Source organism: Periplaneta americana, chromosome 6 (assembly GCF_040183065.1).
Source record: "Periplaneta americana isolate PAMFEO1 chromosome 6, P.americana_PAMFEO1_priV1, whole genome shotgun sequence".
Lineage (NCBI taxonomy): Eukaryota > Metazoa > Arthropoda > Insecta > Blattodea > Blattidae > Periplaneta > Periplaneta americana.
The window spans coordinates 1,287,501-1,304,289 of record NC_091122.1 but is presented as its reverse complement, the minus strand read 5'-3'; the positions used below and the strand labels follow the sequence as shown (position 1 = coordinate 1,304,289).

At 43.1% G+C, this 16,789-nt stretch overlaps 1 protein-coding gene across 1 annotated transcript in view; it reads right to left on the bottom strand.

The window, feature by feature from the left end:
• Positions 1–592: 592 nt before the first annotated feature.
• Positions 593–16,789, bottom strand: part of Dnaaf3 (Dynein axonemal assembly factor 3) — a 20,923-nt gene continuing 4,726 nt past the window's right edge. The window contains exons 2-4 of the mRNA XM_069827257.1: positions 16,291–16,620; positions 9,905–10,107; positions 593–1,200 (exon numbers count right to left, since the gene is read on the bottom strand). Of these exons, the coding sequence (XP_069683358.1) occupies positions 771–1,200; positions 9,905–10,107; positions 16,291–16,620 (963 nt within the window). The 3' untranslated portion in view covers positions 593–770. The remainder of the gene's footprint in view (positions 1,201–9,904; positions 10,108–16,290; positions 16,621–16,789) is intronic.

Below are 16,789 nucleotides of genomic sequence, written 5' to 3'. Positions count from 1 at the left end.
ATGTCGCCATGTTCGTTGTTTTCCAACTAAACCTGTTTTTTCTATATTCTTTAGTTTCTAAGAAACAACAATTAAATATCGGACTTTAGCTGTTTTGCACTTATGGCTTAATTACTTTATTACTACATTCACTACTGTTAATGTAGGACTTTAGTTGTTTTCCACTCACGGTTTAGTTTCTTTTTGACCATGAGTGTTGGCAACAGATGAAACAGCAGATGATTTTCCAATTTGAACTGTGAAAAGAGCCAGCTCCGTGTGAACAACTACCATCACCGTAGGCAACAGGGGAGCCAGCCAGTCAGCACGCAGGCTACCCATCCGCGCAGCCACCTTGGAATCCATCACAGAAACACGCACCGTCTGAACCAGGCTTTAGTCTTAAATTCCCTGAACGATGACTCGGCAACGGTAGTCACGTGCATTGGTCCCCAGACCACACTCTGTGGGGGTAAGTGAAGACGAAGGACGAATTGGTTGCTGCCTTCATTAAACAGTAAGTTACCTCACAAGAGCGACACTTACCGTTGTCAACAGAGTGGAACTGTTGAAATGTATTGATATCATGTAAAAAAAGCAATAAATGTAATCAGAAGTCATATGTCCATACACCACCCCTAACATATTTACTATTCATTTTGAATCACCCTGTTTTTCTACAATTTATAAGCTGGAATTGATAATTTTCCTAAGAATTTCCTTAAAAAGTAGTTTAATTGAATGCTTGAAAATGAAAGAGAATACAGCCAAGTCTAGACAACACAACAACGTCACTGCGGCGCGGCGAACATGGCGACGGAGTCCTGCAGAGGGTCCAGGGGGAGCAGGGGCGCGCACCCCGCAGCCTTCGCAGCGGCGTCCAGCTCAGCGGCAGCCCGCGCCACGTCGTCGCGGCGGACGTTCAGGTGGAAGAGGGGCGTCTCCACAGCGACGAGGGCCCCGGGGCGCGCCGCCCCCAGCAGGTCGGGGCCGAACAGGCGCTGCGGAAGCCACAGTGCGTGGAAGCGGCGCGGAAACTTGCGCGCCATGTAGGTGCGTGCGCCACCGGGCAGGAACACCACCTGGGCGCCCTCCACCGGAACCGCCGAGTAGGTCTCCTTCTTCCCTCCTCTGGAGGCTTCCACCTCGCCGCCCAGCGCCGCGTTCACCTCCGTCACCTCCGTGATCACGACGCCTTCGCCCCACCCGACGTCCTCGCAGCTGCAACAAGTGAGACGGGCATCCCCTGCTTGCTTGCAATCATTCACTTTACTGAATCATCGTACATTCGTCTATGTTTGTTTGAGTGTTTGTTTTCCTTTATTTTCTCTTTACTTTTACTTGTTTTCTTATTTATTCCTATCATTAATCATGTTTTTAACTGCTAAGATTGAATCGGTTCAACCCGAGTGAGATCGTGGTCTGGTAGTGACAAGCCAGTAAGATCGTGGTCTGGTAGTGAAAAGCCAGTAAGATCTTGGTCTGGTAGAGACAAGCCAATAAGATCGTGGTCTGGTAGTGACAAGCCAGTAAGATCGTGGTCTGGTAGTGAAAAGCCAGTAAGATCTTGGTCTGGTAGTGACAAGCCAGTAAGATCGTGGTCTGGTAGTGACAAGCCAGTAAGATCTTGGTCTGGTAGTGACAAGCCAGTAAGATCGTGGTCTGGTAGTGACAAGCCAGTAAGATCGTGGTCTGGTAGTGAAAAGCCAGTAAGATCTTGGTCTGGTAGTGACAAGCCAATAAGATCGTGGTCTGGTAGTGACAAGCCAGTAAGATCTTGGTCTGGTAGTGACAAGCCAGTAGGATCGTGGTCTGGTAGTGACAAGCCAGTAAGATCTTGGTCTGGTAGTGACAAGCCAATAAGATCGTGGTATGGTAGTGACAAGCCAATAAGATCGTGGTCTGGTAGTGACAAGCCAGTAAGATCTTGGTCTGGTAGTGACAAGCCAGTAAGATCGTGGTCTGGTAGTGAAAAGCCAGTAAGATCGTGGTCTGGTAGTGAAAAGCCAATAAGATCGTGGTCTGGTAGTGACAAGCCAGTAAGATCTTGGTCTGGTAGTGACAAGCCAGTAAGATCGTGGTATGGTAGTGACAAGCCAGTAAGATCGTAGTCTGATAGGAACAAGACAGTAAGATCGTGGTCCGGTAGTGACAAGCCAGTAAGATCGTGGTCTGGTAGTGACAAGCAGTAAGATCGTGGTCTGGTAGTGACAAGCAGTAAGATCGTGGTCTGGTAGTGACAAACAGTAAGATCGTGGTCTGGTAGTAACAAGCCAGTAAGATCGTGGTCTGGTAGTGACAAGCCAGTAAGATCGTGGTCTGGTAGTGACAAGCCAGTAAGATCGTGGTCTGGTAGTAACAAGCCAGTAAGATCTTTGTCTGGTAGTGACAAGCCAGTAAGATCGTGGTCTGGTAGTGAAAAGCCAGTAAGATCTTGGTCTGGTAGTGACAAGCCAATAAGATCGTGGTCTGGTAGTGACAAGCCAGTAAGATCTTGGTCTGGTAGTGACAAGCCAATAAGATCGTGGTCTGGTAGTGACAAGCCAGTAGGATCGTGGTCTGGTAGTGACAAGCCAGTAAGATCTTGGTCTGGTAGTGACAAGCCAATAAGATCGTGGTCTGGTAGTGACAAGCCAGTAAGATCGTGGTCTGATAGTAACAAGCCAGTAAGATCGTGCTCTGGTAGTGACAAGCCAGTAAGATCGTGGTCTGGTAGTGACAAGCAGTAAGATCGTGGTCTGGTAGTGACAAGCCAGTAAGATCGTGGTCTGGTAGTGACAAGCCAGTAAGATCGTGGTCTGGTAGTGACAAGCCAGTAAGATCGTGGTCTGGTAGTAACAAGCCAGTAAGATCTTGGTCTGGTAGTGACAAGCCAGTAAGATCGTGGTGTGGTAGTGAAAAGCCAGTAAGATCTTGGTCTGGTAGTGACAAGCCAATAAGATCGTGGTCTGGTAGTGACAAGCCAGTAAGATCTTGGTCTGGTAGTGACAAGCCAATAAGATCGTGGTCTGGTAGTGACAAGCCAGTAGGATCGTGGTCTGGTAGTGACAAGCCAGTAAGATCTTGGTCTGGTAGTGACAAGCCAGTAAGATCGTGGTCTGGTAGTGAAAAGCCAGTAAGATCGTGGTCTGGTAGTGAAAAGCCAGTAAGATCGTGGTCTGGTAGTGACAAGCCAGTAAGATCTTGGTCTGGTAGTGACAAGCCAGTAAGATCGTGGTATGGTAGTGACAAGCCAGTAAGATCGTGGTCTGATAGTAACAAGCCAGTAAGATCGTGGTCCGGTAGTGACAAGCCAGTAAGATCGTGGTCTGGTAGTGACAAGCAGTAAGATCGTGGTCTGGTAGTGACAAGCAGTAAGATCGTGGTCTGGTAGTGACAAACAGTAAGATCGTGGTCTGGTAGTAACAAGCCAGTAAGATCGTGGTCTGGTAGTGACAAGCCAGTAAGATCGTGGTCTGGTAGTGACAAGCCAGTAAGATCGTGGTCTGGTAGTAACAAGCCAGTAAGATCTTTGTCTGGTAGTGACAAGCCAGTAAGATCGTGGTCTGGTAGTGAAAAGCCAGTAAGATCTTGGTCTGGTAGTGACAAGCCAATAAAATCGTGGTCTGGTAGTGACAAGCCAGTAAGATCTTGGTCTGGTAGTGACAAGCCAATAAGATCGTGGTCTGGTAGTGACAAGCCAGTAGGATCGTGGTCTGGTAGTGACAAGCCAGTAAGATCTTGGTCTGGTAGTGACAAGCCAATAAGATCGTGGTCTGGTAGTGACAAGCCAGTAAGATTGTGGTCTGATAGTAACAAGCCAGTAAGATCGTGCTCTGGTAGTGACAAGCCAGTAAGATCGTGGTCTGGTAGTGACAAGCAGTAAGATCGTGGTCTGGTAGTGACAAGCCAGTAAGATCGTGGTCTGGTAGTGACAAGCCAGTAAGATCGTGGTCTGGTAGTGACAAGCCAGTAAGATCGTGGTCTGGTAGTAACAAGCCAGTAAGATCTTGGTCTGGTAGTGACAAGCCAGTAAGATCGTGGTCTGGTAGTGAAAAGCCAGTAAGATCTTGGTCTGGTAGTGACAAGCCAATAAGATCGTGGTCTGGTAGTGACAAGCCAGTAAGATCTTGGTCTGGTAGTGACAAGCCAATAAGATCGTGGTCTGGTAGTGACAAGCCAGTAGGATCGTGGTCTGGTAGTGACAAGCCAGTAAGATCTTGGTCTGGTAGTGACAAGCCAATAAGATCGTGGTCTGGTAGTGACAAGCCAGTAAGATCGTGGTCTGATAGTAACAAGCCAGTAAGATCGTGGTCTGGTAGTGACAAGCCAGTAAGATCGTGGTCTGGTAGTGACAAGCAGTAAGATCGTGGTCTGGTAGTGACAAGCAGTAAGATCGTGGTCTGGTAGTGACAAACAGTAAGATCGTGGTCTGGTAGTAACAAGCCAGTAAGATCGTGGTCTGGTAGTGACAAGCCAGTAAGTTCGTGGTCTGGTAGTGACAAGCCAATAAGATCGTGGTCTGGTAGTGACAAGCCAGTAAGATCGTAGTCTGGTAGTGACAAGCCAGTAAGATCGTGGTCTGGTAGTGACAAGCCAATAAGATCGTGGTCTGGTAGTGACAAGCCAGTAAGATCGTAGTCTGGTAGTGACAAGCCAGTAAGATCGTGGTCTGGTAGTGACAAGCCAGTAAGTTCGTGGTCTGGTAGTGACAAGCCAATAAGATCGTGGTCTGGTAGTGACAAGCCAGTAAGATCGTGGTCTGGTAGTGACAAGCCAGTAAGATCGTGGTCTGGTAGTGACAAGCCAATAAGATCGTGGTCTGGTAGTGACAAGCCAGTAAGATCGTAGTCTGGTAGTGACAAGCCAGTAAGATCGTAGTCTGGTAGTGACAAGCCAGTAAGATCGTGGTCTGGTAGTGACAAGCCAGTAAGATCGTAGTCTGGTAGTGAAAAGCCAGTAAGATCGTAGTCTGGTAGTGACAAGCCAGTAAGATCGTAGTCTGGTAGTGACAAGCCAGTAAGATCTTGGTCTGGTAGTGACAAGCCAGTAAGATCGTGGTCTGGTAGTGAAAAGCCAGTAAGATCGTAGTCTGGTAGTGACAAGCCAGTAAGATCGTGGTCTGGTAGTGACAAGCCAGTAAGATCGTAGTCTGGTAGTGACAAGCCAGTAAGATCGTAGTCTGGTAGTAACAAGCCAGTAAGATCGTGGTCTGGTAGTGACAAGCCAGTAAGATCGTGGTCTGGTAGTGAAAAGCCAGTAAGATCGTAGTCTGGTAGTGACAAGCCAGTAAGATCGTAGTCTGGTAGTGACAAGCCAGTAAGATCGTGGTCTGGTAGTGACAAGCCAGTAAGATCGTGGTCTGGTAGTGACAAGCCAGTAAGATCGTAGTCTGGTAGTGACAAGCCAGTAAGATCGTGGTCTGGTAGTGAAAAGCCAGTAAGATCGTAGTCTGGTAGTGACAAGCCAGTAAGATCGTAGTCTGGTAGTGACAAGCCAGTAAGATCGTAGTCTGGTAGTGACAAGCCAATAAGATCGTAGTCTGGTAGTAACAAGCCAGTAAGATCGTGGTCTGGTAGTGACAAGCCAGTAAGATCGTAGTCTGGTAGTGACAAGCCAATAAGATCGTAGTCTGGTAGTGACAAGCCAATAAGATCGTAGTCTGGTAGTAACAAGCCAGTAAGATCGTGGTCTGGTAGTGACAAGCCAGTAAGATCGTAGTCTGGTAGTGACAAGCCAGTAAGATCGTGGTCTGGTAGTGAAAAGCCAGTAAGATCGTAGTCTGGTAGTGACAAGCCAATAAGATCGTGGTCTGGTAGTGACAAGCCAGTAAGATCGTGGTCTGGTAGTGACAAGCCAGTAAGATCTTGGTCTGGTAGTGACAAGCCAGTAAGATCGTGGTCTGGTAGTGACAAGCCAGTAAGATCGTGGTCTGGTAGTAACAAGCCAGTAAGATCTTGGTCTGGTAGTGACAAGCCAGTAAGATCTTGGTCTGGTAGTGACAAGCCAGTAAGATCGTGGTCTGGTAGTAACAAGCCAGTAAGATCTTGGTCTGGTAGTAACAAGCCAGTAAGATCTTGGTCTGGTAGTGACAAGCCAGTAAGATCTTGGTCTGGTAGTGACAAGCCAGTAAGATCGTGGTCTGGTAGTAACAAGCCAGTAAGATCGTGGTCTGGTAGTAACAAGCCAGTAAGATCGTGGTCTGGTAGTGACAAGCCAATAAGATCGTGGTCTGGTAGTGACAAGCCAGTAAGATCTTGGTCTGGTAGTGACAAGCCAGTAAGATCGTGGTCTGGTAGTGAAAAGCCAGTAAGATCGTGGTCTGGTAGTGACAAGCCAGTAAGATCGTGGTCTGGTAGTAACAAGCCAGTAAGATCTTGGTCTGGTAGTGACAAGCCAATAAGATCGTGGTCTGGTAGTGACAAGCCAGTAAGATCGTGGTCTGGTAGTGACAAGCCAGTAAGATCGTGGTCTGGTAGTGAAAAGCCAGTAAGATCGTGGTCTGGTAGTGACAAGCCAGTAAGATCGTGGTCTGGTAGTGAAAAGCCAGTAAGATCGTGGTCTGGTAGTGAAAAGCCAGTAAGATCTTGGTCTGGTAGTGACAAGCCAGTAAGATCGTGGTCTGGTAGTGAAAAGCCAGTAAGATCGTGGTCTGGTAGTGACAAGCCAGTAAGATCGTGGTCTGGTAGTGAAAAGCCAGTAAGATCGTGGTCTGGTAGTGAAAAGCCAGTAAGATCTTGGTCTGGTAGTGACAAGCCAGTAAGATCGTGGTCTGGTAGTGAAAAGCCAGTAAGATCGTGGTCTGGTAGTGAAAAGCCAGTAAGATCGTGGTCTGGTAGTGACAAGCAGTAAGATCGTGGTCTGGTAGTAACAAGCCAATAAGATCGTGGTCTGGTAGTGACAAGCCGTAAGATCGTGGTCTGGTAGTGACAAGCCAATAAGATCGTGGTCTGGTAGTGACAAGCCAATGAGATCGTGGTCTGGTAGTGACAAGCCAATAAGATCTTGGTCTGGTAGTGACAAGCCAATAAGATCGTGGTCTGGTAGTGACAAGCCAGTAAGATCGTGGTCTGGTAGTGAAAAGCCAGTAAGATCGTGGTCTGGTAGTAACAAGCCAGTAAGATCGTGGTCTGGTAGTAACAAGCCAGTAAGATCTTGGTCTGGTAGTGACAAGCCAATAAGATCGTGGTCTGGTAGTGACAAGCCAGTAAGATCGTGGTCTGGTAGTGACAAGCCAGTAAGATCTTGGTCTGGTAGTGACAAGCCAGTAAGATCGTGGTCTGGTAGTGAAAAGCCAGTAAGATCGTGGTCTGGTAGTGAAAAGCCAGTAAGATCGTGGTCTGGTAGTGACAAGCAGTAAGATCGTGGTCTGGTAGTAACAAGCCAATAAGATCGTGGTCTGGTAGTGACAAGCCGTAAGATCGTGGTCTGGTAGTGACAAGCCAATAAGATCGTGGTCTGGTAGTGACAAGCCAATGAGATCGTGGTCTGGTAGTGACAAGCCAATAAGATCGTGGTCTGGTAGTGACAAGCCAATAAGATCGTGGTCTGGTAGTAACAAGCCGTAAGATCGTGGTCGGTAGTACTGTAAATGCAACTCAATCGTTCACGCTTCTTCTAACCAATTATTCGTGTACCTGTGTGTGTCAGTCGGTGAGCAGCAGAAATGTTACTCATTTACTATTCGTGGCTTTTAGAGAACCCGGAGGTTCATTGCTGCCCTCACTTAAGTCCGCCATCCGCAACTATCGTGAGCAAAATTAATCCAGTCCCTAGCATCATATCCCACCTCCCTCAAATCCATTTTAATATTATCCTCTCATCTACGTCTCGGCCTCCCCAAAGGTCTTTTTCCCTCCGGCCTCCCAACTAACACTCTATATGCATTTCTGGATTCGCCTATGCGTGCTACATGCCCTGCCCAATTAAATCGTATTTAATGTTCCTAATTATGTCAGGTGAAGAATACAATTCGTGCAGTTCTGCGTTGTGTAACTTTCTGCATTCTTCTGCAACTTTATGCCTCTTAGCTCCAAATATTTTCGTAAGCACCTTATTTTTGAACACCCTTAACCTCTGTTCCTCTCTCAAAGTGAGAGTCCAAGTTTCCCAACCATACAGTATAACTGGTATTGGAACTGTTTTATGAATTCTAACTTTCAGCTGTCTTGAAAGCGGACTGGATGACAAAAGCTTCTCCACCGAACAATAACAAAATACCTCGTGAATTTAATGACAACAATAACAAATTATTTATTTAGAGGCAGCTTATATGGAATTGTTCTATATGGTTGTGAAGCTTGGACTCTCACTTTGAGAGAGGAACAGAGATTAAGGGTGTTTGAGAATAAAGTTCTTAGGAAAATATTTGGGGCTAAGAGGGATGAAGTTACAGGAGAATGGAGAAAGTTACACAACGCAGAGCTGCACGAATTGTATTCTTCACCTGACATAATTAGGAACATTAAATCCAGACGCTTGAGATGGGCAGGGCATGTAGCACGTATGGCCGAATCCAGAAATGCATATAGAGTGTTAGTTGGGAGGCCGGCGGGAAAAAGACCTTTGGGGAGGCCGAGACGTAGATGGGAGGATAATATTAAAATTGATTTGTGTGAGGTGGGATATGATGGTAGACTGGATTAATCTTGCACAGGATAGGAACCGATGGCGGGCTTATGTGAGGGCGGCAATGAACCTCCGGGTTCCTTAAAAGCCAATAAGTAAGTAAGTAAGCTGATATGGAATGAAAGATCATTTTTACTAGGGGGGGCGGAACGGGAGCCAGCTCCTTTATTTTCAGGAGCACAACATTTTGCCCACATGCAATGAGAAACCATTCGAGAAACAACTACTGATGTAATGTATATTAAATATCTGCAATGCAAACACAAGCTTTCAGAGACCCTCTGCTGCTATGTAGGACAATATCTTGAGATACGGAACAAATTTAACGATATTAATTTAAAAACCACATTCGGATTTCTTCCTACAGCCGCTTTTGTTAAAACTTATGTAGGCCTATTAATCGCAGTGAGATAAAAGAAATCGAAGTCTTAAAAAATTTTCAACTTAATAAGCAATTCATGTTCCACATAAAATTTTTTAGTTGTCATGGTTATCTGGCGCCAGGAATTTGTCTACCTCTGTTTTTATAATACGTAAAACGTATCTAGATGCTTCAGATCTAATTAAAGGTTAGAATCATCAGATGGAATATACAGTATAAACGTGAGAGTGCGTGCTCCACGAGTACATAGGCCTGTCAGGTCCATAATCGATGACTGTGAACATTTTAAGTGATACAAATGAAAAATGTGTCCTCGTTTCTGTTAAAATATATTTTCTTCTTTGCTAATGACGTGCTCGCTACCAAATTCGTCAATTGGAGCACTCATTTCCAACCGCCTAGCTTTGTTTTATTTTCGTATGTTCGATACCTACACTGTTGCGGGTTGCTTGGTGACCAAACGCAGGACTCTAGCCATAACACGCCTTTTCGACATACAAAATTGCGCTCGCTCTTGGAAAAACAGACGACAGATAAAAAAAAATGACGATCGTTTAAGAAATTGTTTTGAATACGACACCCATTCCCACTTCTTAGGCCTATCGACCTGGAGACTCAGATCGTTCTGAATCCCAGTTTTCATGAAGGTTTCAATGTGGTAAGCGTCAAGTCGATTTGAACACTTCATGAAAACACATCCAAGTCGCAAGATATACTGCCCGGAAATTTTAGTTGCGCGGCGCCAACTCAAGGTCTAGCTCGCATCGTAGTCATATACCCGACTGAACGAGAACCATTTATTCCGACTGAGTAATTGGTCACGAAGTTATTTACTGTGTCACATCCTGGTGCCCGATGTTAGAGACGCAGTGACGTGATGCAAATTATTTAGATGTGTGCGTAATCGATTGGAAGAAGTAGCTATCGTTGGTGCACCTCGGGGGGATGTAGGGGGTCTGGTGCAGCAGCTCGTGCATCAGGCGCGTCACGTTGCGCTCGGCGATGTCCGTGGTGCTCCGCCCCTGATGGCCGCTCACTCGCCGGAGCATGGAGGCGTCCTCGCAGCCCAGCCCGAAGGCGGGGAACGGCCCCGTCACGACGTCGCCCAGGTAGCCGTGGTGGCACACGCGCTGGCCGACCTGCAGGAAGCCAAGCGTTCACGAGCCTGTCAGTCTGTACATAGCGTCTACTGCTTGCTCATAGTTGGTTCCTATTTTTCTTAAGTAGGGTAAACATACTCAATTTCGTGATATTAAGAACTTTTTGTGAAAAATATCACACATATTACCACAGTCTACTATATACAGTCGCGAAGCTTGAGGTGATTTTTTGCAAATCTCCTGATAAAGCGCTCCAAGCGGTTAGCAACTAGAAACAATAGACTGTCCACGGTCGACTTTGGACTGTGTCGTATTTCCATCGAGTGCTAGCTCGTTGCGTATTTCACATTGATGCTTGTGAAATGTTCGTTATTGGTTGTAATGAAAATGTTAATGGCTAAAATACAATAATTGGAATAATTATATTTTACTAGAGACTTAGAAAAATTAAGTTTGTTTTAATGACATTTATTGATCACGTTTTATTTTCAATTCTGGTGGGATTATTATTGCTTAGGCCTACTTTTTTTTTTTCAAAGGATATGTTTTTAATTATAGCTGTTAATTTTGTTGTTATTTTTATTTGTTACTTTACTAGAGACGTAGAAAAAGTCTGGGTTAAACGAGCGTTGAGCGGATTCCGCCGATTTTGGAATAGATACCGACGCACTTAGATTAGGTTAGGTTAGGTTAGTTTAGGCTTTTATTATCCCGTCAAGATGAAGGTGAAAGCGATTGAGTGTGATTTTTTGTTTTCTATGTTGGCAGTTCAAGTACGTCGGTGTCTATTCCAAAATCGGCGGAATCCGCTCAACGCTCATTTCACCGAAGTCTGTTACAATAGAATTTATTGATTACGTTTTATTTCCAATTCTGGTGTGATTATTATTGCTTAACCTCATCCCACTTTGTTAACTACGTAAGCCTACACTACAAGTACCGGTACACGTAAGTTACTCCATTAATTCATATTTCCATTATTATTGTTGTAAAGGGAAATGCAAATTAATATTTATTGGTTTCATAGTTAATTATCGCTATAATCTTGAATGAGTGAAGCGATTATAGTAAATTTCAATTCGTTTTGCTCTAAAAAAATTAATATTAACCTATTTCTTGCAGGTATCTTCGAGTTTATGGTGGAATTTAATATACTTCATTAAAATAATAAATTAACTTTATGCATTTAATATTTCAATAATGGAAGGAAGGTGTTAATTTTTTTAAAAGAACACGACAATGAAAGTGTAACATATTTTGTAGTCTACTAGGAGAGAGATCTGCGATGATGAGGCGATAGTAGCGATCCTAGTGGTGGGCAACTACCCATGTTTGCATTTTTACTACATATTGAGCTTCGCGACTGTATATAGTAGACTGTGATATTACTATGTGACCATTTTAAAATCTCATTCCCAAAGTAATGAAGGTAATGAAGACATATAATTAAACTTAATTTACTTCGTGATATGTTCAATGCTCCATGCACAATAGGTATTCACTGTCATTTACCCTATGGCTTTTAAGGAACCCGCAGGTTCATTGCCGCCCTCACATAAGCCCGCCATCGGTCCCTATCCTCAGCAAGATTAATCCATTCTCTATCATCATATCCCACCTCCCTCAAATCCATTTTAATATTATCCTCCCATCTACGTCTCGGCCTCCCCAAAGGTCTTTTTCCCTCCGGCCTCCCAACTAACACTCTATATGAATTTCTGGATTCGTCCATACGTGCTACATGCCCTGCCCATCTCAAACGTCTGGATTTAATGTTCCTAATTATGTCAGGTGAAGAATACAATGCGTGCACCTCTGCGTTGTGTAATTGTGTAACTTTCTCCATTCTCCTGTAACTTTATCCCTCTTAGCCCCAAATATTTTCCTGAGAACCTTATTTTCAAACACCCTTAATCTCTGTTCCTCTCTCAAAGTGAAAGTCCAAGATTCACAACCATAAAGAACAACCAGTAATATAACTGTTTTAGAAATTCTAACTTTCAGCTTTTTTGAGCGCAGAATGGATGACAAAAGCTTCTCAACCGAATAATAACAGGCATTTCCCTATTTATTCTGCGTTTAATTTCTTCCCGAGTATCATTTACATTTGTTACTGTTTCTCCAAGATATTTTAATTTTTCCACCTCTTCAAAGGATAAATCTCCCATTTTTATATTTCCATTTCGTACGATATTCTCATCACGAGACAAAATCATATACTTTGTCTTTTCGGAATTTAATTCCAAATCTATCTCTTTATTTTCTTCAAGTAGAATTTCCGTGTTTTCCCTAATCGTTTGTGGATTTTCTCCTAACATATTCACGTCATCCGCATAGACAAGAAGCTGATGTAACCCGTTCAATTCCAAACCCTCTCTGTTATCCTGAATTTTCCTAATGGCATATTCTAGAGCGAAGTTAAAAAGTAAAGGTGATAGTGCATCTCCCTGCTTTAGCCCGCAGTGAATTGGAAAAGCATCAGATAGAAACTGGCCTATACGGACTCTGCTGTAAATTTCACTGAGACACAAGTTACTAATGGTTTATTCAATTGTTTTACATTTTGGGCTTTAAAATTTCTGAAATCATGTAATAAAGATATTTCTTAAGCATACTTAACAACCGATAGTTGGGCGTTTTAAATTATGTTTTTTCCTTTTAGACCTATTATAATAATTATATGTATTAACGCTAAACTTGATATTAAATAAATTATCTTCAGTTTATAGTAGGGATTAAAAATAATCAATGAAAAAAACTGTCATTACTTTAAAAAAAATGTTATGTTTTATTTAACGACGCTCGCAACTGCAGAGGTTATATCAGCGTCGCCGTATGTGCCGGAATTTTGTCCCGCAGGAGTTCTTTTACATGCCAGTAAATCTACTGACATGAGCCTGTCGCATTTAAGCACACTTAAATGCCACCGACCTAGCCCGGGATCGAACCCGCAACCTTGGGCATAGAAGGCTAGCGCTATACCAACTCGTCAACCAGATCGACTCATTACTTTATCTTAAGTAAAAGTGTAGGTGTATAATGAGTTCATTTGTAATGAAAAGAACTTCGTGCATACAATATTGCGCCAAATTAATTAGTCGTGATTTATAGCATTCTGAAATTGAGCATGATAACCTGTTTTAACGTAATCTTTGGTACCTATTAAAATTTATGAGTAAATAATATATAAGCTACTATAATTCCATATAGGCCTATAGCTAGGTCCTAACCTGGTAAAATTTATAATATAACGTCACAATATACCGCTCAATAGTTGAGCAGTTTGGACTTTCTCCATTGCTAATTGTCAAAAATTCTAACACAAATTATAACGCTCATTATTCCTATTGTTTCATAATTCCACTGTTGATTATTAGTGTACATTCTTCATTGTTATGTGCATTATTGTTGCATATAATTAGTTTAGTTACAACCACGGTATTCTTCTTTTTATTTCATGTTACAGCAACTTATGACGTAGGGTTTTCAGACTTCATATCTCGCAGCGACCTGACGGTCGTCAGTCACACAGGCTAGCTGTTTGAACGATCCCCACAGCAGGTTTTCATCTGAAGACGAAGAGAGAACCACTCTTCGAAACGTTGTGTTACAATTTATGACAATTAGCAACGGAAAAAGTCCAGACTGATCAACTATTGAACAATTCGCCGTTGCTCTCCCCCCTCCATTTATCGTATTCAGTAGCGGCTCGCCGTCAAAAAAATAGGTGAAGTGCTGTTCACATAAACAAATGCATCAATAGTTTTACCAATATAATGAGAAGGCCTACTATTCGTAAACTACGTACAATTTTACTAGTTCTAGAACACATGCAAACAGGAAAATTAATTTATTTCAGGACTCACCCAATTTCTTACATACTAAGTTAATCCTCCTATCTTTTAAAGCAGTAAACCTGTCGATGATGTCTACATAAAATGTCTGATTTAACTGAGGATGGACAGTATATTCTATGCAAAACTATGGGGCTAATGATGGAAGTCCTTCCTGTGATGTAGCATTCTGAGTGAAATTTTCAATATTTTCAATCAGAAAAGCTTCTTTCATCGGAAGAATTTTAAAAGTTACAACTTCTATATTTTCTTAGCACTTTTTAAAACAAAGAACAAATGGAACTCTAGATCATCAAGAAATTTTTATCCTCATATTTAAGTCCACAAAACGACATTTCTAATAAATTACAACTGTGTCATTTTCGGATACATATTTCGCACTCATTTAGCAACATTTTCTATATGCTGGTACCTAAGTACTCGTATTTGATTAAACATATAATACACACTTAGATGTAGGATTAATACACTATATACACTTATCACTAGTACAGTCTAAACACATTAAATAATAAGTTAATATATACGTACACAGTATTAAACTACATGACGTGTACATTTACGCGCGCGTTGAACTTTCAAATACAAGAGCTCATAATACACGCAGCGGAAAACAACTTTTAAACTTTGCTAATGTATGTGTGGTGTATTCCTGATAAAATAACATAGAGCTAGCTAATTTACCACTGGAGGAGTGACTGCTAAGACACAGGGAATGAGAATACTATTCTCGAGTCAGGTAGTACATACTGTAAAATTTCACAGCCCTTGAACAATAGCCCCCGGCCTTGGAGACCAGCTTCAATCCTTCTCTAAGTGAAATTAAACACATCCAGTCATTTCAAAATAAAGTCCTACGAATTTCACTCTGGTTTGTCCGTAACAGTCAACTACACAGAGAAACTGGTATCGACACAATCCAACAGTTTATTCATTCACAAGCTAAGAAGTTCTATAACAACCTAGAAAATGTTCCAGGCGCCATCCACTACTCTCTCGGAAGGAAGTCCACATTTCCCACCAGAATCAAGAGCCGACTTCCAATGGACCTCATATTATAGTCAAAATGTATCATCACACCAACCTATGTAAATAATTATTTATTAACAATTATTTTTGTTCAATGAGGAGCCCAATCTAGGCTGCCCTCAATTCAGTGTCATATATTGTATTTATAATTTTTAGAAATGATCTGTATAGCGCTAAATGCGCTGATCGATCAATAAATTGTTAAAAAAAACCCTTCTGTATTATTAGTACCGTTAGATCTGCAAACTGGTTACTCCACCTACAAGTCTGACAATTCTTCGTAACTGAAAGACTCAGAAACGCACTTCACTCATACAATCTTTCTTTAGTGCGTGACGTCACATTACCATGGAAACCAAGTGCTGTATGAGAATGGGAACCCAAATAATTTCACCTCTACAGTATTGTAAGTTCCAGTAGTCACCGCTCGGCGCTCGTAACAGTTGACATTATTGTATTCAGCGGACGGTTACAGGTATTTATACAACTAAACACTGTTCATAACGACTGAAAAGAAAACTTTTTTTATTTTAGAAATACGGTACCGGTAATAACTAGAATTAATTATTAATACGAGATAAAATTGTGTTTTACACATAAATAGGTGAAATGGCACTTCATCTACTTCACCTGAATAACCGCCCCTGATCCTATTACTATTTGACATACTGTTGGACCCACCAAAATACGGACGCAGTTTTGAGATTCATCTTCTGTATACACAAGCAAAAAACTAAAGAGTTCTAAAGCAATGATAAACACCAGTGCTTGCGGTTCTTTCCGTATTTCATTCCACAACTGATCTTTCTTCCTTACATCCCTACAATCTTCATTGGTCATGTCGTACAGCATGGACACTCTATTAACTGTTCAGTCGCCATTGCCAAAATGAAAGCGGGACGCGGGAAAACGCTGCTTGCAGCGAACTGCGAATAGCCACACAGGCGGGATTGTGTCGCTGCGGTGAGAGTGGATTCATATCCCGCTGCGTACTCACAATCATTCGCTTTCGCTGCCGCTCCCGAGTTTACCGCACCGAATGATACGCACATTTCACAAGGCAGTTATGTTTCCTTCAGCACACGACAATTTCAACTGCTTCGATTAACCCAGATAAGCCCAAAAATTTTTTGTGATAAAAATACAGTAGCACATTAGTTACTCTCAAAAATCGGTTAAATGATGTTGAAATAAACTGAAACAAGGAACGTATATTTTCTAAAGCTACTACCAACATTATCGCACAACTTATAAAATGTCCCTAACATCAACAATGACATAATATCCGAAGGCACTGCAACTGTCCTTAAAATCTGGGTTAAGACAGCTTGGGGCTCACCTGGACGGCCCCCGAGGCCAGGGTGAGGTTGGGCTCGCAGGGCTCGGTCTCGAGCCACGTGAAGGCCACGCCGCCGCCGCGCCACCGCTTGTACTCGCGCGCCGTGACGCTCTGCCCGCCGTGCGGCGCCAGACGCATGTGGTAGTCCCAGTCGAAGACGCCGACGCGGCTGTCGTAGCGCGTGCCCAGGTGACTGCGCAGGCGTCGATCCCAGCACTGCTGCACGGGGAAGATGGTCGGAGGACTGCGCCACAGCTTGAAGATGTTCTCCAACTGGTCACGCTCCCGGTACCGCAGACGGTCCAGGCGCAGCAGGGGCATCCTTTGCACCTGCAGAAATGTGCTTCGTGACGTAAAACAAGTCATTCTATTTATCTATCTATCTATCTATCTATCTATCTATCTATCTATCTATCTATCTATCTATCTATCTATCTATCTATCTATCTATCTATCTGTCTGTCTGTCTGTCTGTCTGTCTGTCTGTCTGTCTGTCTGT